Raw genomic sequence first — 15,437 nt, 5'->3', positions numbered from 1 at the left:
TTCGATATAGAAGTTGATGATTGGCTAAGCGATAGGTGGGCCTGACGGACCCTTTATCCCCCTGTGTATTGCACCAGTCCCGATTGCCATATTAGCTGGTAAACTGGGTGATAATTAGGTGGATGATTGATTGATTGCAACACTTAAATAGAAATTCTGCGAGGAAGATAATGCTCCAACTGTAGAAGAATAAGCACTCCATTAACTTCGATTCCTTGAACCACTAGAACACTCCAATTCTAATCCCCAAAATCTAATACGTATCGTTCGAGGGTCTCAAAGACCATGCTCATGCTGTGGTGACATCTGATGATGAAGAATATATTGGTGTAAATCAAGAACAATCTTACCAAGGGAACAGACTGCGTTCAATTTGGCTCAATTTGCACAATTGTACCAATGACAGAGCTTGCTTAGCTGATATCCTATACGTAGTCAAACACCTTCAGGCTTGGGTAGTGTCTAAAATCCACATATCAACCACACTTGTCTAAAATCTACCATATCATTGGGAGGAAAACCAAATGATAGATAGCGTAGCAAATGATATCACCTACAAGAGAGGTCGCACCGGCATTTGAATTTGTACAATCTGATCGATGGATGTTCCAATCAAGAAGACACATGTTGATCCCTATGGCTGCAATTTTGAGAGCTTGTAATATGAGGAGGCTTGCATCCCTCCAACCATTCAATAAAGGATGGTGGATTAGAGTTGTGACTTCCAATTCAATAATTATTGCAGTTATTATAAGCTATAACAAAATTTATTACTTGGCTTACCCTTTTTTATTATTTGTTTTGCCCTAATCTTTTTTTGAGTGGTTAATGGAGTGGAGCTATAGCATCACTTTTTATCATACTTATTGTTGTGACATGATTAGAAATGTTGTTTGACCAGGCTTGACTAAATATCAAATTTTTAAGAAACTAATTCCATTAACTTTTTTTTTAAAAAAAAAATCTCAACGGCTCCGAAGTAATTATCCATTGAACCAAGTAAAGTTTTGTTTTGCTACCATGTCTGCTTGCTAGATTTTTCCACAGATATTTTTCCTAGATTCTCTGAACTGCCAAAAGGCTGACGAGACACTGTCATTCTTACCTAAACCGGCAGAAAGCTCTGAAACACATGTGAGCTAAGATTCTTCCTGTCCAAATCCATGAGGGACATACCCACCTAACAATATGAATGTATCGGAACCTCCATTGATCCTTGAATAGTTTAGAAAGAAGGTGCGACAAAGAGAGCCTCAAAAGAGGAGAAAAGCTATGAAGCATGCATGGGCTTGATTGCTTGGACAAATGTTTTTTTTTTTTTTGGTACAACGGCGGCGCACACCTTATGGGTGTGAATGCTTAGACAAATGTTTCAGCCAATTATCCTGGTGGTTGATTTGAGTCCAAAAGTTGGTTTCGTGAGGGTCTGCCATGGGGATTTTGGAGAGGCATCATTAAAAACACTCGGGCGTCGTCGTCGAATACTTCTATCACATGAGATCACGAAAGACTAATATTTGTATTCGTATTCGTCAAAAAAAAAAAAAAAAAGATATAAATGCAATTCATCATTCGTTGTAGTTGTAGTTGTAGTTGTAGTTGTAGTTTTTTTCTTATTAAATGTCGTTGGATTATATTCTATGCCTAGAATTCTTGTTCAAAACTGGTGTCAGAATGACATCTACCATAAGAGGACCCAGCTTGGATCTGACCTATATATATCAAGTTCGATGCAGGTCCACTAATTCAAGAATCTATCCAAAAAGGGTTCATCATTTTGCAATTTATTGCCGAAATTATTAGATCGAAATTGGCAAGTCACTTGGCTAATATTATTGCCATTCCCTGTTGGTTTGGCCATGCATCAAGCTAGCTTATAGTTGATCCAAATAACCTGCACTGTCAATTGATATGGTTGAATCTTTAAAGGGTTATCCCAACATCACCCTATAAAACTATGGAAGACAGAATGTTTTAGCATAATAATCTTTAAATCGTGAGGGGGCGACATTGATAAGGGGTGGAGGTCAGAGATTATTGTCTTTGAAATTTTTGAATTCCTAGAAGACATAAAACAAGATATAGAATAATGTAAACTATCGTACGTGTGTAAAGTTGGATGATACCACTCCAACTAAATCAAGTCCATCAGCACTTGCAAGATATATCATGCAAGGTAGGGTAATCCAATGGCGCTTCACAATCTTCGTACAAAAAAAGTAATTTTTTCGATAAATTTCATTTTTATGAGTACGTAATTGGCACGTCAGAGAGTAGAGATGGAGGAATTCGAACTTTGAAAGGCTCGGAAAAGCTTGTCAAGCCCCCAATTCCCCTTTTTTTTTACTTTTTAATCTCAAAAAGAAGGTAAAATCCACTATTTATCTTGGTTCTAAAGTTGGAACTGAAAACTTTGGTTTGTCCCAATCTAGTAGAAGGCCAAGTTGATCAAGCATGGTTCCATTGGAGATGGACGGAGTAAATTTGAGTTCGAACTATCAACAATCAAAATATAAGAAAAGATTGTAAATAAAATATTAAGCAATGAGCATAAACTTTACCATATCTCCCTCATCTTGCATGAATTGTAAATTTATGATGTCTTGAGCACACTGAGTAAATCTGATCATCTTAAACCAATCTGGTTTTTAAGTATGGACTATGGAGTCGTACTTGGACTTCCTCCAAGTAGTATTATCTTGGGCTTTGATGTAGAATCTGAAGGCCCATTTGGGTTTGCATTCTGATTTCTCTCAGGTTGACCTAAATGACCAAATGCTCGCATAGTAATTTTTATGCAGGCCCTTTTCCAGTGCCGTCAGCATTGGTCCTTCAGCCAATCCAAGAATGCAGAAGGAATGGATTCACAGAAGCAAAGTTTATACTTCAAATCAACTTCAAGGTCTTGTGTAAAAATATGCATGCAAGCTTTTGGATCATCGCCTTATCCTCTGAATCGCCGCCGACAAATCTTTGAGCAAACAAAGATAAACTGAGAAGTTGCATCCGAAAATCCATCTGTTGGTCCACTGGGTTCATTTTCAGCCAAAGGTAACAAAGAAAAATTTCCAGCTTGTCAGGTTTGCTGTGAATGCACTATTCATCCTTAAAATATGCTGCGTTCGAAGAATTTGGAAGAATATTCCACTAATTTCATGAATTCTCTACAATTGTACAAGGTTTGGAATATTTCTTGCTATAACCTAACTAAGCCTTGATTCCTCCTGAGTTAAAATTTGATGAAGAAGGAAACAGTTGAATCTTAGATAAGCATATATCTTTTCCCACTATTGGTTCAGTACAAGTAACATTAAATATTGCACATAGAACTCCCTGAGAAAATGTTGCATATAGAAAGCCAAATATGGTGTTAAGCAAATTAAAATTGCTAAGGATTAGTTTGCCTTTGCCAAGCTCCCAAGATTCATTATAGAGAATGACTCCAGAGAGCTGTTTGGTTGCCTGCCTGTTTTTCTGAAATAGATTATTATAAAATATGATTCTCTATAAAAAATGTTTTAAGGTGTATGTTTCATAAAACTTGTTTTTAAGGTGTTATGATCTGCCGGTTTTGGAAAAATAGAATTAAATAACCACTTTTATAAAACTTGTTATTCTTGATTGTTCTATAAATTTGTCTCAGTAAAATTCATTAACCAAACGGCCCATGCAAGTAACATCACATTCAACCAGCTGATAAATGACAGGGTTGCTGATGTCAAACTCCAACGGCAGGGCTGAGATTAGTTTATGTCCTTATGCTCCATGAGACAGGCCTATTTGCCCTATAAAATTAACCAGTCCAATTGAGGAGGGCTGGGATTATCACACCAAAAGTAGAGCTGAAACCAAATCGAATATGGATCGAATATCGGTATATTCGTATCGATATTTATTTGTCTTACGAATACAGATACGGATATGGATATTAATCGGATGCCAAAATTTACAATCATATTTGTTTTAAACTGATACGGATATAAATTAGATACTGAAAGTATGGATATAAATATAGATGTAAGTTGATAATTAAATTTTATAACTATAGAATCAAAGTATTACTAAGTGGATGGCAAATTAAATTAATAGCATGTTAATATGGATATATATTTTTCTTAAAAGTTTATGAGCTCTATGCAAAATTAAATAGGGTTACAAATAAAGACTAATATTCAGATATGGATCAGATACTTGTTTATCCATATCTATATCCATATTCATTTTTTTTTTATGGATATAAATATGGATATATATATTAGTCGGATGCTCAAAGTTTTATTCATATCTAGATAGATTTGAATACAAAAATGAATTCGAATAGCTATTATCCAATCTACTTTCACCCTTAATCAGAAGGCATATTATAATGGCAAGGGCTAACCAAGTGGCCTACCGAATTTGCGTCGGAGTGGACGCATTTGGGGTGGCCATGAGCCCAAATACTGATTTTTTTTGATCCCTCTCCTGGCCTATGTTAGTTAGCAAATCTTAGAAGGTGCACATGAGCATGTCATCAAAATTTGTAGCTGATCCATATTGAATTTGGGATTGGGGTTTTGATCCAGATCTGTGCATGTGCTTGGTAGCTAGAATTGGGCATGTCATGTTGCATAGCTTGGCTAATCCAGACACTTGGACTAACTATAATGTAACTCTTTTAGTTATTTGTGTCTATTGGTAAAAACATGCTTAAAAAGGCTGAAACTACAATCATGTCTTGTAAGTATCATTCTTATAGATTGCACTCTACACAATATTTTTGTTTAAAAGGGAGAGAAAAAAAGGAATTGCATCTTTTGATTTGTTGCTGCCAATTTCGAATCGATGACGTGGGCTGCTTGCAGGAATTTGCAAAGCAACAAACAAGTTTAGAGAGCTCGCCGGATTATCTCCGGCTAAACTCTCCAATTGCTTAACTCAAAAGAGATTGTGTGTGTGTGTGTGTGTGTGTGTGTGTGTGAAGGAGGTAAAGAGAGTAGAGCTTAGTAATGCCGGTATTATGGATGTTTCCTTCTCTTGTTACCTTTCATTGGGGGGGTCTATTTATAATTAAGATCCCGAACATTTTGAGGATCGTATCATTACAAACTCAGCATCGTGCTGTAACAACCTGTTGACATGGTGTAACAACTCAAGAATGTGGTATAACCACTTGACATATGATGGAATTGTTGGGACCTCGTAAGCATCTGGGCGAAGGGATCGAGCTGTCTCTGTTGCAAGAAGGTACTGCTTGGCTTGGGTTGGTTTGTCTGACCGAATTGAAAGACTTTACCTCTGAAGGTCGGCTATTTCTGGTCTCTTCGTCCGAACTTTCAGGTCAACTAGGGGATCTTTATCACTTTAGAGAATCTCTGAATGTGCCTCAATTGCCATATAAATTATAAGCTGGATGAATCTAATGATGTCGCATCATTTTGGTCACTTATTGCTACATCATGATTTATGAGTTCTCGTTATTAGACTCATGCTCCAACAGGAGAGAGAACCGTCCAAGGATGAAGATACGGACGTCTAAACTGATTACAATCACGGCCAGAAAGTTCTGCACAAAGTCGAGAAAGATAGGGAAGTCGCGGTATAAGCGACCTTGCTGTCTCGAGGGCTATTTCAGTGTTTAAACTTAGAAGACCCTTTCACAGCACAGTAAGCTTTGGAATTCAAAGCCTGGTCAAGCCAAAGATGAATCAACTCAGGCAGCATCTATCTATTAAACGACGTACAACTTCTATTCCGAGAGTTTACAATAAGAGCATCATCTTTCAGTATCCAACGCTAAACCTTTTTCTAGCTAGCGCATGCTCTAAGAAATGGGATGGCAACCAGGGGGTGGGGAAGCAAACATGGCTTTCCTTTGCCACTGATAAAAGCATATGTGGCAACCTTAAATCATATGGTGATATCTGTCCAAAATCAGGACCAACAACTGGGATACCAGAGCAAATTCTGCTGATATCATCATACCTAACATACTAAACTTTTTTGTGAGTATTGCAGTGATATCGTGGAGACCATCGAGCATGTTCTTCTGCAGTATCCTAGAGCACGAGAGATATGGTGGAGTTCTCTGGTCCCCTTACCTGATGCGGTGGGCTCAGCGCAGGATCTGTTGCGGGTGTTGAGAGATTCCATATGTAGGCCCAGATTGGCGGTGGACGGGATATTGAGGGCGTACCTGTCCTATCATATTTGGTTGGACAGGAACGCCGGTATTTTTGAGGGGAGGCGGTTGCTTCCGATGATAGTGGTGGACAGAGCGGCGCGACACGCGAGGGAGATTATGGCGGCTGCCACTGTTTTCTTTTGGGATGGCTAGGGACACCTGGGGTACTCCTCACACTGCTTCAGCGCCCCGTTTTGCCCTTGTCCCTTGGGTACCCCCACCCCTTGGCTATTTCAAAGTAAACTTCGACGGCAGCAGGTCATTGGATTGTGTGACTGGAGGGGTAGGTTTTGTGATCAGGGATCACTGTGGTAGGTTGATTGCAGCAGGAAGGCGGCGCACACCAGGGCTTACAGTTATTGGGGCGGAGTTGCGTGCTGCATGGGAGGGTTTGTCCTACGCTAGGCAGGTACTTGGCGTCGAGCGGGTGCACTTTGAGGGAGACTCTGCGGTGGTGATCGACTGGATCCGGGAGGCGGACAGGTACGGTGATGGTCATCCCCTAATTCGGGAGACTTGCAGGTTGGCTCAGCTGATGAGCGGTTTTCAGGCTGTCCATGTGTTTAGGGAGGCGAACAGGGCCGCTGACTGGGTCGCCTTTTTTGTAGCTCAGCATTCCCGGGATTTTCTGTGGACGTCTGCTTCAGATACTCCTCCTTTGTTGTCTGTCCTTTCCCACGATGTGGCGGGTTGTACTCATGTTAGATCTATACGAATGAGTAGCCATTTTTTACCAAAAAAAAAAAACATACTAAACTTTTTCGAATAGCGGGCATTGTGAAGGATTGTTGATCTTTAGTTTTTCCTCCTCGTTTTTTTCTCTCTAGAAGCAAGGTGAAGAGAGGAGAACAAGATCCATTTGGACTGCACCAACCAAACAAACAACTTCTACCCTTTGGACTTGACCGAGCTCACTTCAAAAGCCATTACAGCCACGCCCTCGCACCATGAGGTGAGAGGTGATGCCCTATATACTTGGATCTCTTATCTCGGCCGCATGGCTCACATCCTTTTCCTCAGCCATATATCTTAGGCCAGCTCCAGCCCACAGCACATTCAAGAAAGAGAGAGGAGGCCTTCTGAAGACAGCTTGCCAAAGAACCCACCAGTACCAGCACCACAATTGGGATGCTTCTAAAAGGCCCAGTGTCACAACTTAGAACCTCACCCAAAATCACTAACTCGAAGATATTTTTAGATTCCTTAGTTGTGTATGAGTACTCAAGATCTCTTCGACGAATAACTGATGTGGGACTAAACATATATCTATATAGATCCTCCCATACTCTCTTCTTTTAAGCCCTAACGTCTTCGTCAAGCTAAGAATCCAAACCATTCAATTCTAATCACAAGTATCACAATCGGTCCATAGTCAATCTCAATGAGTCTGTGCTGCAGTATTTTTTAGTTCACATGGGCCGTAAGCCGAATATGCTCTAATACCATTTGTCATAGTCCATAAATTCATCCAAAAAACTAGTCGGAAGATATTATTTGGATTTCTTAATTTTATATAAATATCTAAAATTTTGATGACGAATAAGCTATGCAAGACCAAACATACGTCCGAATACATGCATTTAGTCACTTACCCAGTGAAAAAGATAACTACAAAAGTGTAAGACCGTATTTATAAAAATTAAAAAAAATAAAAGGTATGAGACGCATTGGTCATTCATTGCAAGAAAAATAAGAACAAGGACTCGTTGGTATGCTGGTCTACACCTTCCAGAAGAAGGGAATTTGGAGCTACAATCATGTTCCACCGGCACTAGACTTCAGCTGAGCTGTTCCAGAAGAATATATATATATATATATGCCACCGGCACGAGCACCTCTTCTTTTTTTATTTTTCTGCACTGGTTGTTGGTGTGTTCTGTTTATTGATTTGGTTGTTTTTTCAAGAAATAAAATCTTTGTGTTATCTTTAGGACCCACATGTCAGAGATAAATTTATTCCATTCAGATTTTCACAAGTTGGTTCATTTTTCAAAAAAAAAACAATAGTTTTATAATTTATTGGAATCAAGAGGAGAAATAAACAAAATAAAAAGTTGAAGGTCGGATTTTTTTTTTTTTTTTTTTGAATGAGCAAAATGATAATTTGAAAGTATGTTCTACTTGAGTCTTTATTAAAAAAATTAATTGATACCCAATCAAATGGACAAACCAAAATAATAAAGATTAGTATGCAAAAGCTTTTTTCTTACAGCTGGGATGCTCATCTATGCATGAATCTCTTCCTCCTCTTAGAATATGTGCTAACATTGATTTTTTCAAGAAATTATTTATTTAACTTTTGTAGTTGCATTTTCCTTTATAATACTTGAGTTGGGCTAAATTTCCACTGGATTTGTTTCACATATATTATTTGAATAAAGAAAAGGAAGAGGGAAGACTCAACCAAAATAACTTACTAGATCCAAATATGCTTGAGACTTACACCAAAGATTTTTGAAGAAAATGTATGAGTATTAATTGTAACAAATTAATTAACTTTAGAAACTTAACTCATGACAAGATATGAATCATCAATGTATATTAGAGTTTTATAACCTCGTATCAATAGTTTATGGCCTTTTTGGCATCGTAGTTATTTTTATATTTTTCATCCCTACAAACTAATAAAATACCACATAAAGATCGCCATATTCAGAATAAAATTTATATATAATTTATTATTTTTTATTTTTTTATCTTTTTTGGAAGCAATATATCATTGCTACCAACGTTCAAGATTTTGCAAATAATTTGAAAACTAAAAAAGGGTTGACAAGATATGAATCGGCAACGTGTTTCAGAGTTTTATATCCTTGCATCGCTAATATATGGCCTCTTTGGCATCGTAGTTATTTCTATATTTTTATTCCTAGAAACTAATTAAATACTACATAATGATCGACATATTCAAAATAAAATCTATATATAATTTCTGTCATTTTTTCTTTTATTTTTCATCTTTCCTTGGCAATATGTCATTGCTATCAACAACTTTCAAGGTTTTGCAAATAACTTAAAAAATACAAAAGGTTTCATTTATTTGTTCCGTCCAGTTCTATTTTTTTTAGATTTTTTGAAAATAAAAAGAAGAACTTAAAAGCAAATAAGTCCGCGCCTTGAACCAAGTGTAAGTCGTCGTCGCCAAGCTTCGGCCAACCACCGTTCAGCACCCACGGCATCTGAGTTTCCTTCTTTCAGAAAAAATAAAAAAAGTATTCCAATCCAAGTCTCTCGTGGGGCCTACGATGCGGTGGGTTTGTACGGGCAATAACAAAACAATGATTCATTTGAAAACGCTGGGTTTGCCATTCCATTTGCTACTCTGAACTACAAGAGGCCCATAGATTTCTACGAAACTAGGCGGATTGTTAGCTCATTGCAAGTTCAAACCCGAACAGTAGCATCCCCATCAGTGCTTTTCAGAAAGGAACATATCGATATAATTGTCCAGGCCACAACTTTAACTCATTTGAGATATATCTCGTGTGTATAGGTGTTGTATCGCCATCTGGATTCATGAATCTTTTCTAAATCTCATCTTATAGCTCGTTCACAATACAAACAAATAGTTTTTTTTTTTTTTTTTTTGGGGTAAAAAACGGCATTCATATAGCTTTTACATGAGTACAACCAGCTAAGTCCGAAGCAATAAAATGATATAAGGAAGAAGAAATCTCAGTGGCACTAGTCCAAGAAAACTCTCCAGTATGCTGAGCAACGTATGAGGCAACCCAGTCCGCAGCTCTGTTCGCCTTCCAATACATGTGCGCTACCTGAAAAGAAGCCAAACCCCTAACCAGTCTGCGAGTCTCACAAATCAGTGAGTGACCGTCCCTGTATCGATCAACTCTCCGTATCCAATCGATCACTGTCGAGAAGTCCCTCTTTAGGTATATCCTATCTGCATCAAGTACTCTTCTCGTATAAGAGATGCCCTCCCAAGCTGCCCGAAGCTCTGCTTCAATAATAATCGAACCGAGGGTGCGCCGACCTCCGGCTACTACCAGTGTACCCTGATGATCTCGGATCTCAAATCCTACTCCTTCATATGGTCCATCCGCCAAAATGCCGTCATCGAAGTTAATTTTGAGATGGCCAAGGGGTGGGGGCACCCAAGAGATTTTTTTTTTTTTTTTACCTCATGTGTTCTTCGGGAATTCAAGATAAAGGGATTGATTAGCCTTTTGTTCTCATGATGAGATGACGCGTTATGGGAGAGAGCACTCCTCAAAAATTAGTTAAACCTTCTTTTGTGAAATACAATAATGATGCCACTAGTAAAATTCAAATCCTGAAAGGGAGAGAGTTGCCAATTAGCTAAAGCTAAAGTGGTTAAAAGCTATCATGATATATACAAATTACCTCTTCATAGAATTTAGGATGCAGTAGAATGAGGTGGTATTGTAAAAGGGAGACCTATCATCACTCGTGTTATCAACTGATAGAGCAGCTCGTCCACCAAGACAGCAAAATTTAAATTACAATTATTTCTAAAAATAAATTAAATCTATTTATTTATCTCTTTCTTTAACCCAAGCCATTGCAAAATTTAAATTACAATTATTTCTAAAAATAAATTAAATCTATTTATTTATCTCTTTCTTTAACCCAAGCCATTAGGACTAACTCGCGCCTGGTAAATCTTTTTTTTTTCCTAATAAAGAGGGAGGCAAAGCTACCTAGTCTTTATTAGAAAAAGGAGAGTTAAAAAAAATTATTTGTAAAGAATTTACAAGAAAAAAATAAAAAAATAATTTTTTTTTTACACAAGATAGCAATCTGTAAATGGATCTGTTAAACTATTTAACAAGCTGAACAATCTCATAAGTAATTTGAAGAATATCTATAACTTTAATGTGCAACTATATAAGCTATGTATCCTGATGCGAGCCAATATTTTCCTAAAAAGATAAATCAATGTCTCTCAATGTCCCGCATTAATGTTGCAAAATTATTTCCAAGTTTGAGACAGAGATCAAGCAACTTCTTTGACCACAGTTGCTAGGTTGATAAGGTTTTGATGTAAGAACTATTGCCTAATCCGCACTAATCATTCTAATCATTTTTACTGACGCTAATGCACACAAATCTTAATACACAATTTGCCCTATTCCTTGATTAATTATATATATATAATCAAAATCCAACATTGAGAGAGGCACCTGCGGTGGCTGATTGTTACAAGTGCTCTTCCCGGCCAGCCCAGGGAAAGAAAAGGGACGCTGCCGATGGATTTTTATTCTGCGTGCCGCTGCCGAAACATAACCGGTAAGCGTACACGTGGCCCCCAGTCCCGTCCATCACACTGGGGGCGCGTTACATCACCAGCTGGAACGAAGGGCCGATGTGGCTGCATCACTTTATATGCGATCCTCTCGATCTCCCCCCAATTACTCCAATCGGAACCCAATGGACGGAAGATCGAATAACCCGCATATAAAGTAACCGAACGGACACTCGTGTTAAAGAATGGAAACCACGCCCGGTAAGCTGTGTCCCCGAGTCGGTGGTCCAATGCAGGAAGCGGTTTGAAGTCCCCCGTGATCGCGTCCCCTCTTTATAAACCCCCGCTCCCTCTCTCCACCTTTCCAAATTGCCGAAAAGAACGAGAGAAACACTCACCTGAAACCCTGATTCCTTCCGTTCCCCTGATTCCGAAATGGCCGGAACCCTAGGTTTTTCTGGATTGAATCCGTGCCCCCATCTCAACTGCCCAAGCCGCCGAACGGCGTGCGGCGCGGTGGCCATGGCGGAGGTGTCGACGGCGGTGAGGCGGCCCAAGAGCTTGTACGAGGTGCTGCGGGTGAAGAAGACGGCGTCGGCCGAGGAGATCAAAGCGGCGTACCGGTCGATGGCGAAGCGAGTCCACCCGGACGTGGCGCCGGCAGCCGGCGGGCTGGACTTCCTGGAGATCCACCGGGCTTACGAGACGCTTTCCGACCCGACGGCGAGGGTGCGGTACGACCTCTCCATCGGGCTGTTCGGATTCGCAGCCGCGGCGCCGCTGCGGTCCCGAAGATGGGAGACGGACCAGTGCTGGTAGGCGATCGACCACCAACCGGCGAGGGTTCGGTTGCGGGGAGAGAGGCCGGAACCCGGGCCGGATATAAGCCCGTGTACGGATCGCATGCGGACTGCCCTTGCGACGTTCGGCATCTAAATGGCTCATCAACATCCAGATCCCCTCTTGGTCAAAGATTAGAGATGGCTTCTACCGGGAAAGAAAGAAAGAAATCAATCAATCGAGATGGGGGATTTTTTTGTTCAAAAAAGAAGAAGAAGAAATATACAAGCTCGCAGATGGTGGCGCGAATGGTGAAATTGTATAGGTTCGAGGGTGTTTTTGCTCAACATTTCTTAACTGTTTTCCTCTGGAGAAAAGTATTGGAACCTCCAGAATCCGACCACTAAGATTTGGGAACTGCAAGAAACCGTGGAAAAAAAAAAGCCCTCGACATCCAGATAGGATCATAGGACTAACTCTCCGTTTGGCTTTTGGTCGGCCAGAAAAAGCTCGGTCAGAAAGTAATTGCTGTCTCTCTAAAAAAATATTTTTAGATAAAATAAAAGTGTTGGATAAAAAAATTAAAAAATATTTCAATTTTGTCATAAAGTTGAAAATGTGAACTGCTTCAAATGAAAAGCTCATTTCGATGTGCTGTGAGTGGAAATAGTTGAGAAACCAATGAAAGTTATCCCGCCAGAAACAAAGAAAAGTAAAAAGAAGCTTCGTGTTCTAAAAATTTAAGCTTAAGATTGAATAGATTTATTTATATATTTTTTATATTTTTTTATATTTTGTGTACCAATTATTTTGTGTATCAATTAAATTTTTTTATATTTTGTTGAAAGGAGAACCAACATTTACAGATGTCCTTCAGACTTTAAGTCCATCGTTATAAATTACGGTTAAAACCGCGTAACAGGCACAAACCAGAACTCAGAACTTTTAACAAACTGCTTGTCAATTGGCATAGTAGAGCGTGCCTGGAAAATTTGGACAAAATTATGAATGTTTTTCTTTTCTTGCCAAACAATTCTCTCCACAAGAATGATATACGTACAAACAAACAAAAAAGAAATCACTTGCAACTAGTATGAATACAAAAATTGCTCTCTTACAAATTCCATGCAATAACAATACGCAAAGGTTGGCCCAACCGAGTTCTCTCCATAGATATATCTCTGAGAATCATAAAATTAAACATGTAGAAATTCAGAAAGAAACTCAGTAGTGGAATTCCATAATGTAGTTCCAGAACCGAGTTCTCCTTTATGAGATTTGTTCCTGGATCAGAAACAACTTACCAAAAGAAAATGAAAATGAAAAATAACTTACCAAAAAACAAAAGCAAGCATTTTCTGTGCTTCCAGCTTACATGCATAGCTAAAATTCGAAAACAGAAGTTATCACGGCCAATTTGCCATTTTATGTCTGCTAGATAGTCACCATATGTGCCATGCTTCAAATCTAGAACATAATACAACCATGCTACCATGGAATACTATCCATAATAATACGAAGTCAACCATTTATCACGAACAAAATATAAATAAATAAAAGTTTAATTTCATCATCAATTAAATAACATCATCAATTAAATAACAAAATAAACATCAGTCCAGAGCATCTAAACCCAAACATAAATTCCAAACTTATAATTCTCAATATGCTAAGCTACATATTCATAACCACTAAAGAATTAAAATTCTGCTACATGGATCGCCAAGCTTCCTAGCACGAATTTCAAGCCTGGATCATCTTTTGTTCCTACTGAGCCTATTTGTCTAAAAAGAGAAAAAGAAAAATAAAGATATGCGAGCGATATAGCTCAGTAAATAAATCTTATACCACCTTACCGGATCCAGCATAAGTTTTTCCATGTCAATACATCATTTAAAAAAAATAATAGTTATTACAAAAATAAAACATTTTATACTATCACGCCCCAGATCAAGAACATGACATAGCCATGCTACCGAGGGGTGCGACCTACAATAACATGAAGTCAAATATTTTATTTAGCTTTCAAATCTATCTCAAATATAATAGAATAAATAGAAGTCCAATTTCATTATTCATTAAATAAAAATCAATATTGGTTCAAAGTTTCTAAATCTAAACATAATTATCAAGCCCATGATCCTCAATATCCAGAAAAATCATTAATTACAAATTTATAGTCAATACTAAAATTCTTCTACAAAATTGTCAAGCTTGCTAGCATGAACTTCATGTCTGGACTATCTTCCATCCCTATTGACCCTATTCGCCCGAAAAGAGAAAAATAAAAATAGATGTATATAAGCGACACAGTTGAGTAAGTAAACCTTTCACTACTTTACTAGATCAAGTATAAATTTTTATGTCAATGTATCATTTAAGAAATATAACAGATATTACAAAATAAAGCATTTCATAATATAATATATTAAAATAAGTCATAAAGCCAATCATGCATGCATAAAACATTCATAAAATATGGTTCCTGGTGTTTAGCATAAAATCATAAATCATTTATCATTGATTAAATTATTTCTCTCGGACTAAATGCTAAGGTCACTATTATATCCGTGACTGGGCCGTAATCGACAAACACCAACTACTATTTTCCGTTGATAGGATCATATGCCAACTACTATTGCCAACTCGCAAGGTCGTATGCAAACTACTATTATCCGCCAGCAGGGTCGTATGCCAACTACTATTACCTATTGACAGGATCGTATAAAACTGAATGTCGATCTACCCCATTTTCAGTGGTCATACATAGCTATCTGAAAGCCTTTTTGTCATAGTTCTTAAAATAATTTTTCTTAAGTTATATTTCTTGAATCATACATAAATAAAATACTAAATGGCTTTATAGAGTTCATAGTCCATAAATAAGCAGTTTAACAACAAAAAAATCATTAATTATTCTTTTCGTAACAAAAATACAATTTCATAAATATGGAGTTTATAATTCATAATATCGTATACTTGATCCTTAATTTTTAAAAAAACATGATATCATCAACATTTAATACTATTTTTATAATATCAAAAAATAAGTAAAAATTAGTAAGGAGTATAAGGCTTGCATATCTTTTGTTTTAAACCGTCAAACTTCACTCTGCAATTCAGTTAACCCCCGATGGGGATGCTCGTGCTCGATTATGGTGGACTCGACGCGGATTGCTGGATATAGGGTCAGCGACCTGATGGACCCAGATGAGGGCCGGTGGAGGGAGGGATTGATCCGGAAGGTATTTGGGGAGCAGTTGGCAGAGG

At 38.0% G+C, this 15,437-nt stretch overlaps 1 protein-coding gene across 1 annotated transcript; it reads left to right on the top strand.

Annotated features, from left to right (window-relative positions):
• The first annotated feature begins 11,909 nt into the window (after positions 1–11,909).
• On the top strand, positions 11,910–12,206 carry LOC108510699 (chaperone protein dnaJ 11, chloroplastic). Its single transcript, XM_017840344.2, has one exon. The coding sequence runs from the start codon at positions 11,910–11,912 to the stop codon at positions 12,204–12,206; it is 297 nt and encodes a 98-aa protein (XP_017695833.2).
• Positions 12,207–15,437: the final 3,231 nt, after the last annotated feature.

The sequence above is a fragment of the Phoenix dactylifera genome, chromosome 11 (genome assembly GCF_051530095.1).
Source record: "Phoenix dactylifera cultivar Ajwa chromosome 11, Ajwa_hap1_PhDact_Kaust_v1.1, whole genome shotgun sequence".
Taxonomy (NCBI): domain Eukaryota; kingdom Viridiplantae; phylum Streptophyta; class Magnoliopsida; order Arecales; family Arecaceae; genus Phoenix; species Phoenix dactylifera.
The sequence above is the reverse complement of the archived record's forward strand: the minus strand, read 5'-3'. Positions and strand labels throughout refer to the sequence as shown.